The 12,594-nt window shown below is 40.2% G+C and overlaps 1 protein-coding gene across 1 annotated transcript in view; it reads right to left on the bottom strand.

Moving 5' to 3' along the window:
* The window catches only part of shank1 (SH3 and multiple ankyrin repeat domains 1), a 56,781-nt gene that overhangs the window by 26,780 nt on the left and 17,407 nt on the right, over positions 1-12,594 (bottom strand). The window contains exons 5-13 of the mRNA XM_073494656.1: positions 11,960-12,114; positions 11,084-11,251; positions 8,991-9,107; positions 8,482-8,559; positions 7,697-7,763; positions 6,930-7,099; positions 4,499-4,620; positions 2,972-3,120; positions 1,197-1,310 (exon numbers count right to left, since the gene is read on the bottom strand). Coding sequence (XP_073350757.1) covers positions 1,197-1,310; positions 2,972-3,120; positions 4,499-4,620; positions 6,930-7,099; positions 7,697-7,763; positions 8,482-8,559; positions 8,991-9,107; positions 11,084-11,251; positions 11,960-12,114 — 1,140 coding nt within the window. The remainder of the gene's footprint in view (positions 1-1,196; positions 1,311-2,971; positions 3,121-4,498; positions 4,621-6,929; positions 7,100-7,696; positions 7,764-8,481; positions 8,560-8,990; positions 9,108-11,083; positions 11,252-11,959; positions 12,115-12,594) is intronic.

Below are 12,594 nucleotides of genomic sequence, written 5' to 3' on the forward strand. Positions count from 1 at the left end.
CTTTTATTAGTCTTTTAATTTACATGGGAGCTGCTCACTGTGATCTTCTCATTTGATCCTGAATTGTGAAGCACTTTGTAAAGTCTGATTTAACATGAGCTCCATAGATTAATCATTGATCATCCGTCTGACGTTTAATAATGGTGATTGAGATACTCCCGCCATGATTGTTTAGGCGCGGCCTTGCGTAACAGCTGCATGTACCTACGGCTGTTCTGATGCTGTAGGAGAAGTTTGTCGTCTTCTCATTGACAGGACTTGTGAGTGGTGGAGCGGACACAGGTATCAATATCACAACGGATTATTAAGGGCGATTATGGATAATTGTGGAAATTAATGTGGCTGGGGGCTAGCTGGTTAGCATGCTAACTTCAATAGATATTGCTGCAACACAAAACATGATACATGGACACGAATACAAGTCTTTGAGATGACGTCAGAATGTCTTTCTTATTTCTTCACATTCTGAAGATAATTTAAAAAAAATTTCTGATACTTAGATTGGCTTACAGAAAATGTGAACTGAAATATGAGGATTTGATATTCTTTCCTTTAAACCGTTGAACATTTAACAGCTTTTGGTTTTTGACTGTCGATCGAACAAAATAAGAATTTTGAAGATGTCACTTTAGGCTTGGAGAAGATGTGATTTTTATTATTTTTTGCCATTTTAATACAGAACTCATAGCAATAGTTAAACATTTACCCTTATTCGCTGTCTTGTTGAGAGTTAGGTGAGAAGATTGATACCACTCTCATGTCTGTATGGTGAATATAAAGCTACAGTCAGCAGCTGATTGGATTAGCTTAGCATAAACACTAGAAACCAGAGGGAACAGCGAGCTAGCAGCACCTCTGAATCACTCTAATTAACAAGTTACACCTTGTTTGTTTAGCATGTACAAAAAGTGAAGTGTCAAAAGGACACATCGTGATTCTGAGGGGGGGTGTGTACCCGACTATTTTCTTGGCTCAGATCGGTGACTTACTAAATGTGTCGTCACCATGAGGTGCCCAGACAACCAGCGGGTATTTTAGGAAATTACTGCATCCAGCCAAGAAATAGATATATACATAAACCAGCATCTTAATTCATCATCTGGCTGATGTAAGAGACTTGGAATTAGTTAAAAACACAAAAGGTGTTTTTTACCCTTGTGGCGACACTGGGTTTCTGTGCGTGTGTGTGACTTCACCTGATCGGTTGTCTTGGCTTCGAAGCATCACTTCCTCCACACAGTCGGAGGGGAACCAGCCTGTGCGACCCCTGACCGTCCCCTCCCAGTACCCGCCCTCGCCAACACTCAACACTAGAGGGGGGGTGGCAAGAAAGAGCAGCGTGTCAGGAAAAGGCAACGCGACACGCACCAACACACACAGACACCAATGAGAAATGAACACACACAAAAAGACGACAACATTATACAGACAGAAAGGAAATCATGTGGACACACACATGCAAACCTCCTACATACTCACCAAGACATACATACCTGGCAACACCTTAGACTCACTCACAAACACACACATATTCATACCTGCAGACATTAAATACAAACATATATAGAGACCTTACACTCATGTTAGGACAGGACCATTTTACAGACTCATCTAAGGACACTTGGGTTGAACCTGGCCTGGGTGCTGATCCGTCTATGAGACCAAAAGATCCCCTTTACACCTGGTGTTAACATGCATCTCTCATCAGGCTTTTTGTAAGCAAGATTATCAGTGTTGTTTATTAAAAGTCAGCCCTGTCGGCAGGCAGTGGCCTTACAGCTAGGTGAGCTGGACACCAGGGTTCGAGACGGCACTTCAACATTTGTAAGTGCTAAATCACCGGATACATTAGATGAGATGTCGGGACATTTTTCAGCTGTTCCTGTGGCAACAAAACTGGATATTTTTGACGAGATGTTGTAATGTTTTCCAGCCATGTTTGTGAAGACAGAACCAGGTGAACCAAAACATGATTGGTTTCCAAACCCTAACCAAGTCGTTTTTGTGTCTAAACCTAACCAGACCAAAAATGAAGTGTTGTCACAACATAAAATTGAAACCTAAAGAAATGCAAAGTTGCAGCGTAAAATAATGTCAAATGTCAACATATCCATAATTTGCGGAACATACTTCACCAACATTTATTCTGGCAATTGGTTTGCCGTGCTAGTCAACACATTTTTTTCTCAAATCTGTCAATTACACCAATTTTACACATTAAAGTGTGTTTACAGGCCTTGGGTAATGCTACTGCATATGTGGAAAAAATATTTTTTCACTGTCCCAGACCTGTCAATCCTACATCATAGCATCTTATGCCCTGATGCGTCGTAGGGATTTGTTTGTTTGCACATTAGCCACACCACCTTAATAAACCAGTGGTTTAGTGTCAGATGAAAGTATTAGCTACAGTGTTATGGTCACTGGATATTTTTCAGTGTCACAGTAGTTAATCTCGGGTAGATAAACTAAACACTCTAACTCACTTTATGTCCAAAGTACTTTATCAGTAAGCTAAACAGTGTTAGCTTAAAAGCTGCTAATTAAATCTTAACTCTGAAATTGTCAAACCCCTGCAGTCAGCAGATTATATAAGGAACTACTTGGGGCGATGCCAAAGCCCCAAACAGAGAAGGTGTACTGTAAATAACCTCCTCTTACACTTGTGTCTTTTAAAGGTACCTGTGATGTTTCTTTGCATGTTTCTGAATGTTTCTTTGGTTCATTTCTACATGCGTGTGGGTGTTAAAGTTGCCCGTCCGCTTCACGTGGAGATTCATTTAAAGTACACGTTTTTTTACACACACCTCTGAAGGTTTGTGTCATGTTAGTACCAGGTGTAAGCGTCAACACAAACCCCCGACCAGACAGACACTTTGAAATCACATGGAGGACAAAATACAGTATTATGCTCCAGCACACACACATATACACAGTGAGCATCCTGACATGAGAGAGCACATAGACTGACCTTTGACCCTGTCTCCCTTATTGAAGCTGATTTCTCGTTCTCCCTGGGCAGAGTGTGACCGAGTGGCTACAAAGACTCGTCCTGGGACGGCGCTGTAGAGGCGTCTCCGCTGGCCTGCAGTTTGTCCGGCTGTGCTGGCAGGGGCAGGCCTGGGTGGGAGGGGGCAGACGGCGGGGCGGATGATTTGGGACTGCAGTTTAAAAACTCAAAAGCTCCCTACAGGTACAGGTGACTATGCTCATTTTGTTGGAATATTTGAATGTAATATTTAATATTTGATCTTTAAAACTTTATGTCAGTTTTCTAGGATTTTGCCTGAATAGTCCAGTGATTTTAAATCATGACCTCTGTAGATCTGCACATTCACATAAACTGAGTTATCAGAAGTTATGAAAACAATTTTGCAAATAAAAAATTTGATGTTTTGGTTTTTGGTTGAGAAGAATCGTTGTATTGTGAGTTATTACAGATCTTAGAATAACCCTAAATCACCCTACAAAACAATTTCTCTAAAACCACTTTTATAACCCAATTAAGAATAAATTTAAACAAAAATAAAAATTGGAAAGTCGACTTTAGTCCAAAAAAAAATCCTTAACAGCGGAACAGTGTTGCAGCATTCTCCTAAACAACTGAAGTAGATGGGAACAAAAAGACAAACAAAATCATAAAATGGCTCCATACGAGCTGTAATTTGTGAAATTTGGCCCTGACACTTCGTCAAATTTCACCTCTGATCCATCTCATTCACTTAACAAGCCTGCCTCCAACCAAACCCTGACCCCAGAGCCGAAAAAACTTTCCGTACAAATGGGTGCGAGCCGACTCCAAATGACCTGAAACGTGCTCCTAAACACTTCTTGGAGGAACAATTGAAAAATTTTGCCCCTGACACCTCTGATCCTTCCCATTCAGTTAACAAGCCTGCCTCCAACCCTGACCCCAGATCCGAAAAAATGTCCTAACAGAGAGGTGCCAGCACGCTCCGAACGGCCCAAAACATGCTCCTAAACACTCCCTGGACGAACAATTTTGGTCCTGACACTTTCACCTCTTATCCACCCCATTCACTTTGCATAGGGACACATTTTTTTCAATAGCTTCCAGGTCATTTGATCCATTGACTCAAAATCAATGCAGAAATGTCGTCCTATACAGGTTGAATGAGACACAACTGTTTTTACTGGATTTTGGTAGAATTTCTATTTTTCATGAATATTTTAAAGAAAAGTCACCATTTTCCATGAAAACATCGGCCACTGAACGATACATCCAACTATGTGATCCAAAAAAGTATCATTACACTTTTTCCATTGGCATTTTGTTGAGTAGACAATTAGGCGAACTTATCCTTTAAGACTTTGACTCTGGTAATTCACTTTAAAAACTGTGAATGACTGCATACACCTTGGACCTGCATACACCTTGTAGAAAGTCTCAAGTACTTTGACCATCTTAGATGAACTTATAGTATTCTAATATATTTTGCATAGTATCTTGTCAGTCATCAGCTTTTCTCCCACTTACCCCTGTCTCCGACTCTGTCTGCTCCTGTCCTCCTTGTCCCCGATCCTCCCTCTGGACGGGGAACGCGTCCTCGCCCCTCTGGGACTGCTGGAGCTCCGCAAGGTTCCTGTATGCTTATAGCCCTGTGAGAGACAGGCAGGGAGAAAAGGAATGAAAGATGTTTATGTTACAGTATATCAGAACATGTATACAGTACTTATACATATGATAATCTCACGTTATTGTAGCTACATACAACATTCTGTGTATGATATAGTTGTGATTACAGCAAATGCTTTTGTGGATGTTGTCTTTGTTTTTTATTTTAAGTATCTGTGATGTTTTTTTGATGAAGCAGTTTTGCATTTTCACATTTTTCTATTATATCTATTATATTACCTTCAATCTACGTCAACCTGGGCTACAACAAACAAATATTTTGGTTAATAGAGGATTTCAAAATTAATCAATGAATTGTTTAATCTATAAAATGTCAGAAAATGTGAAAAAAAGCTCATCACAATTTCCCAGAGCCCAGCTTGATGTCTCCAGATCGCTGCCCAAACATCAGTCCAAAACTCTTTATTTTTGGACATAAATGATAAAGAAAACCAGCAAATTCTCACTTTTAAGTAGCTGGAACCAGCATGTTTGACATTTTGGCTTGAAAAATGACTGAGATAATGAATGGGATTTTATTTGGATTGAATAATTCTTTAATCGAGTGATTGTGGCACCTCTATGTTAACAACTCTATCTTCTTCTTTCTCCGACTTGCATATCTATAATTCATTGTAAAAACTCTTCTCATGCCATCGACTGTGCTGTTAAGAGCACATAATGTTTACAGATGATAACATCAGCATTAATCAAACATTAATCATATAATAAAACACGTGCTGTAAATGTCTCATAAATTATGCAGCTTTAGTGCATGATGTTTAACATTTATAGGCTGTCACTCAACAGGAACACACATCCTAAAGAAGATGGCTGTGACTTCATGATTTATTTTCTGCTACACGGCACATAAAAACGATAACACAAGCACACAGGTAACAGCTGCTGCAGTGAGATCTCTTCACCAGCAGAGGTTGACAGAGGTCACCCATTACATCGTATGGTGTCGCTCAAATGTATAATTTGTTTATGAAGTGTTGAAGTGTACCCGGTGGATGCAGCCGTTCAGACACATCAACAGAAATCCAAATCCAAGCAGGTTTGGAGGCACGAAACATTAAAACAAATTTCGTGGCCAGGCAAATAAAATACTTGCAGCGGATGAATACTAAGTGGATAAAACCTCCCACTCAGACACATCCAGGGCAGAATAAAACAAGCAGCACATCACGTCCACAACAGCTTGGACAGTTTGGAAGAAATCACGAGAAACATTCAGTTCTACCACATGGGTTTGAGTATTAGAAAATAGGCTTATTGTATGTCTGCCACTTGCTATTGTGCACTTTGTTTAGCTTCCCTTTGTTGGAGATTATTGCAAACAGTGTTACTACATTCGCTTCAGCAATTGATTGTCGATGTAACCACACCTGCTAACTAAGCATAGACCGATTTTTGGCCTGGTGATGTTCCACATTTTTCTGTTATCGGTACTGGTGATTTTTCTGTCAAGTTGCTGATAAAATAATAAAACAATGTGTTACTTTGGCTCTGACAGCCAGCATCCTCTCACACAATGTCCCGCCAACAACAATGTCTAATGGTTACATGTCACAATTTATAGCCTTTAAACTGAATAATCTGCAAAAAAGGGTTGAAAACAGGGGCAGAAATGAAATCCGCTTCTTACATTTCACTCAACTTGGTGCAAGTCTTTCCCCTTCAATGACATTTGCCTCTCTGCAGACTGTAGTCCTGCATCATTTCATCCTTCCTCTTTTTTTTCCTTTGCACATCTGGCAATGACGGCTCTTCAAAACACACTCTCTCACAATGTTTGCATTTAAAGATATTTTTTGCCTTTATGTTGATATGCCTTTTTGTAGTGAATTATGTGAGCTATGAATTCAAGACAATTGAAAAGTCACTTTGACAGCCTTGTATTTATCTATTAATCTGTGGTGAAGGCCATTTGCAGATTCCCCAGGAAATTCTGCCTCTTTTTTACAGCCACGTTTTGGCAGGTATGGATGTATTAAAATCTACATGTGATGCATTAAATGTGGATGACATTCAGGAGCAGTTTGTGTTTTCAAACCGATTAGTAGAGTTAGTATCGACAACATCATGTAAGTTATTTTTGTTCACTAGGGAGTAACTTTAAAGTCTTTTCAAAGGGTCAAACAGCTACTTCATGGATTTTGAGGGTGAGATTGTTTCACCAACTGCTGTTCCAAATGTCAATAATCAGTTTGTGACCTCAACTTGTCAGTAAACATGGAAGGATTTAATATCTGCTGATGAGGACTGTGTTGCACACACACATACACACCTGCACTGAGACGATGTTAGTCCCCGGGGCGTTGGGCACTGCCATCCAATCCGGCAGGTTCATGCTGCTGTCGCTGTTGGCCCGGAGGAAGGGGTGAGGGTGGGGGATTGTCAGCGTTCGGTTGCTCTCCCGCCTCTGGGGGGCGTACTTTGGCGACTCCACAAAGGGAACTGGAATGTGAGGCAGAAGAGATAAAGGGGAGCATTATATCAGTTTCTTATTTTGCACATCGTCGTCCTCAACATAAGCAAATCTTTGTTTCTTTATACTTTCAGTTACTACATGCTGTTGTGTTTTACATGCATCTCTAGTAGAGCCTGATGGATATATCAGCTGGCCACTGTTATCAGATGATATTGGCCCTTTCACAAATATCAGAGTTGTATCAGCGCCACGTTGTCCGATATGCGTCAATATTATTCCTTTTCCTTTTTTTTTTTACAGAAAAAAATGCAAAAAGAAGCAAATGGAAAAAAAATTAAAATAGGGGGGGATTAAAATAAAAAATACATACAAAAATAAAGATTAAGCTTATATCTTACTCACTAGGCACAAAAATAAAAACACAAGGTGGAGCAAAGACATCACAGATCCAAAATAAGGACCATAAATCAAAACAAACCATTACATATCTTTGTAACCACTTTTGAGGTTTTGTTTTTACTCCCCAAAATTGACAGTCAGGTATCAGTCAGGTTCTAATGTCTAATATTACGGGACGTTAAATGATCCAAACTGGCTTAAAAAAAGTCAAAAAAGCTACTTACCCACATCTGTATCCCGGTGGTTTTTGATGATCTCTCCCAGCTCGAAATGGCCGGACATAACGGCAACCTGATAAAAAACACACGTGGAAACACAGACATGTTTAGCAAATGACATTTCATACAAAATTCACAAATGATGGAAACCAGATCCGTGTCTGTGGCTGTTTGAAATCATACTTAATATAAATAAACAGATCACATTCCCCTGATGCTGAAAAAGATTGATAATCCGTTGTTTCAGTGGTTAATTTCTTTGTTGATATGTTCGTTTGGGTTCAGTTTTTATGTTTATTCAGTACATTTTTACATCTGTAATTAAAATTCTGCTTCCATGTAACATTGCAGCTAAGTGACCATAAAGATTCTCAGTCACCCAGTTTGTAGAAAATGAAAATGAATGAGTTCACATACTTTACTTTCACATGAGAACATTTGTTTGTGCACAAATGCTTTTGACCTGATTTTAACACACCACACAGGTCAGCACACAATCCAGAACATTTCAAAGCTTTCTCCCTGTTGTCTGCTCTCTTGGTTTCGCTCTCACTCACACAAACACAACAGATTGTCTCAGCTGGCGTTTTTCTGCACTGACAGAGTTAATGTATCCAGATTAAAGGGTCACATGCGATCCTGCCGCCTGGGACCTCTGTGTGCATCGCAGCACAGTAATGGTTTAAAGTGAAATTAGGCCCTGGCACTTTCTGCTACGTTAACTTAATAAGACACTAAACCATACAACCACCCAGCACGCGTAATTACCCAGCCAGGCACTCAGCCATTACCTGAAAGGGGGTCTGCCCACTGTTGTTCTTTGTGTCTTTATTTGCTCCCCGGTAGAGCAGAATTCGCGCACAGCTTTCCTGCAACGAACAGCATTACATAAATCGTAAAATATAAATGGTATGCTCAATGTAGAAATGTATGTAATTTGTTCGCACGCATGCATTGGCTTCAGAAAGCACAGTATTCTCTCTCTTTTGAGTACATTACGTTTCTGCTTTTATCTTCAAGGAAAATAAAAATTCGTAGACAGTTTTATGTTTTCAGATTGCTCAGATTTCTTCCTTTTAGCTAAGAAGATACATATTTCAAGAGTAATTAAGGAATTAGCCTGTTTTCAGGTTCAGGTTGAGGATGCTGAACTTAAAAAAACAAGATGAATCAATTATTTAGCAACAGTAAAGATTCACCTTGTTAAACTGCATGTTCAAAGATTGAAGGTGTTTGATCGTAACATTTTTCTCCGCTCTACACAATCTGACATTTGAGCTCCATGAAAAAGAGTTCCTACCTTGTTGTATAAAGCACAGATGTGCAAGGCAGTGTTTCCAGAGGCATTCTGGGAGGAAGAGTCCGCCCCGTAGAAGAGGAGGTGCTCCAGATGCTGTGAGTTTCCATTCTGACAGGCCTGAGTGAGGATGAACAGATCGTGGACGAGAGACAGAAAGAGGGAGAGAAAAGGAAGATGTTCCAAAGAATAAAAAGAAGAAGGATTTATGTGGTTGATTAATAAAGAGAACAGAGAGGCGGAGGAGCAAACAAGGATGAAGACGAGACGGTGACACAGAGAGAGGAACAAGGTGACAGTTATAAAGTGACATCACATTTAATCAACGCCACCTCCAAACTCAGAGGGCGAGAAAACAGCGAGAGGATACAAGTGAGATCCAATAATAACAATAATCGTATTGACACACGCGTACAGGAACATCATAACTATGACTTATTATTTAACCACAAGATGACTCAGTCATACCATCATTAAATCCTCATTTCTGATTGGTTGGCAGCTCTCCTATGCAATCAAATATCAGGACTTTTTGAACAAAATTTAGGTCAACAACTTAACAATAGATGATGACCAATTTGCAGGGTACATATTACATCATATTACATTAAACTGCAGGTAATTATAGTAAGACCACCTCTTCCTTTTAAAGAATGACTAAGTCAGCGTAGGCTCCCATTTTATCCTTCGGTAGGGGCCGATAATTTAAGCTTGGCAGTGAACATGATATAAGGAAATAATGTATTCAGTGGATTCACCTTCACCTCATCTATTATTATCTATTATTATTATATAAGTAGCCCACGGCAACAAAAGGAAAGCTAAAATACAAGAAATTAACACTGAATTTGAGGAGAAAATGACAACAGCAGGATGAAATTTGACAAGAAAACTCAAGTTGAAATAAGTAAAAATAAGTAGGCTCTGATAAGTGTTCACAGGTTTGAAATAAGTAAAAAACAATCATGGTTTACAGATCAAATTACTTCAGACTTGACTCGCTACGCACAGTAATAATTGAAATACACTCGATGCTAGCAACTAGGTAAAGCTAATAGAAAAAAATAAGGCCAAGGACCAAAAAAATCACTAATTTAAGTGGAAATCTTTTTAATTCTACAGTGAAATATGATTATGCTTTTACTTAATATGGCACAAAAACCTCTGCCTGAATAGGACTGAGAACAAACATAAAACAACCTCATTTGTATCAGTGTCGAATTGATCCTGTGAAAAGTGTCAATCCAAAAATCTCAGCGTCAACGCTACATTTATGTGTCAGATCCCACTCAACACACACACACAGACAGATTAAGACTGAGGACACGAGCGGCGACAGAAGAGCTGGAGAGACAGACGCTGATGAAGTGTGAGTGGGTGATCGCACTGAGACGGAGAGGCTGTGATACCTTTCATTTTCTGTCCACTTCACTGCAGGAACATGTGGCCACAGAAGCAGGGTGGGTGGGATGGAGGGTGAAAGGTGTCCAAGGTGAAAGATGAGAGGTGTTTCATGGCATGAACGGTTTTTGACGTGGACACAGACGCTTGTACATACGCAGAAACTGGAACACAGATGACACTGACGCATTTTTAATCATGATGCATGCACATTTGTGCAAAACAAGCAAGAGAAAACCAAAAACCCCAAACATCCCGAGGCAGGACTTCTTTTCTGTCGCTGTCATATGACATCCCTAAATAGACACAAATTAGGTCACTGACCTCATTAGATTGAAAGATTTTGCCCCGAGCACCCTCTGACTAAAGTTTAGCTGTTTATTTAGTGCAGAATTAACTGTATGCACAATTAAGAAAAAAGCTAATCACATATGAATGTACTGTGTGTAACTCATATGTGAAAGTGTACAATTTTCATTCCTCGGTGAGAACAGCCAGTCACTTGTGAAAATGTCCAGTTTACATTAACACTATTTCATTTTCACATGTTGGAAATTAACCTGATGAAGATCTTGACAAATGAAATACTTTTAAATCCACATTACTTATTAATTTCTTTATCAAAAATCTCCTTAAAACCCCTCTGGCAAGTGTCTTATAGTCTTATGGGACTCAAATGATGCCCAAACGTGTACCTGATGTGTCTCGTCCCAGCCGTTCTCATCCCTGATGCCCAGTTTGGCGCGGTGGAAAAGGAGTGTTTCACAGCAGGAGGTCTCCCCCCCTGTCAGCACAGTGTGATAGAGTGGCGTCAGCCCTCGCCGGTCCTTATAGTCCGGAGATGCACCCAGAGACAACAGGACCTGCAGAAAGACAGCAGAGAAGCTAAACGTCATTTACAGGCCTTTCTCTAATACTGGATGCAGTATAAGGATGTCTTTTATGAGCGAACAACACTACAATAAAAGAGCAGCAAGGACAAATAAAATATTAAGGCGGTTTCCAATTTCAAGACGAGGAATATTCATGGAATTTTATATCAGGATGGGAAAACAGAGGTTCAGAGAGGTCACGCGGCACCTCGGGCTGGAGAGCATTACGTATGCAGTCAGCGTCTGCTATAAATCTTTAGCAGCTGTTTCTTTCCTTTGTGGAAAACATGGACTCTGACAATGTAACGCACAATTATCTCCCCCTGAATGAGCGTCCCGTCTACAGGTAAACGTTTGGGAGCTGAGATTCTGGACAAATGCCTAAAATGTAAACGTGTCGCACACCTTTAAACCAGGCAATCTGTATTTTAATGTAATTTTCCTCTCCGGTTGAATAGAATAATAGATTTTTTTCTCCATGTTGATTTTCTGTGTACGTGGGAGTGGATTGCTGAGTCTGAGGGACTGTTTATTCCGTCTTCAGCTTGTTTGCTCGCACAGTAACACAAATGAAGATAATACTGCATCAGTAAGTATCCATGTTGCAGATTTACACCCTGGTATAGGTTTTTCTTCCTTTTATGGCATGATAATGGAAACTCATTATAACAGCATTTCTATACATGTGAGAGTGTTTACCAGCAGGGCTGTATGGCGGTGGCCTCGAACAGCCTTGTGTATCGATGTGAGCCCGTCTTTGGCGCGGAAGTCGATGTGAGCCCCGCCATCCACCAGGACCCGGATGGACTCACCTCCGCCCGGCTCACACTGCACCGCCAGGGACAGAGGAGTCTCTGGCAGACACACACAAGGAGAATCAAATAAAGTTTTTAATTTATTGTAAGAAGGATTGTTCTTGAGCAGGAGTCTGAAAGTCATATTATTTGGGGAGGCTGTCGCCAGATTGTTTGCTCCAAGGGGGGCTGCTTAGATACTCTGTGGGGAAACTTTCAACAATACGTTCCAACTATTTATAGTCTTATAACAGTTAAACACTTCCGTCCTTGCTTTGAGGTTATATTCTTGAAAAACAGCAGCTTTCTCATGCAGTAATCAGACAGATTAAACTCTAAAAAATAGTGTCTCCTTCTCTGGAATCTGTTTGTATTCCAAGCCAATCATATTTTCAGGCAGACATCTTGGTGTCAGGTTCACAGCGGTAAATCCGCTGATAGCAGCTAATGTGTTTGTTGACAAGCTCCAAAGTTAGTTGCAGCAGACACCCTGTGGAGTTTTCCTGCAATGAAAACTTATGTTCACATTCAGTGATTCTC

This window comes from Pagrus major, chromosome 23 (assembly GCF_040436345.1).
Source record: "Pagrus major chromosome 23, Pma_NU_1.0".
NCBI classification, from domain to species: domain Eukaryota; kingdom Metazoa; phylum Chordata; class Actinopteri; order Spariformes; family Sparidae; genus Pagrus; species Pagrus major.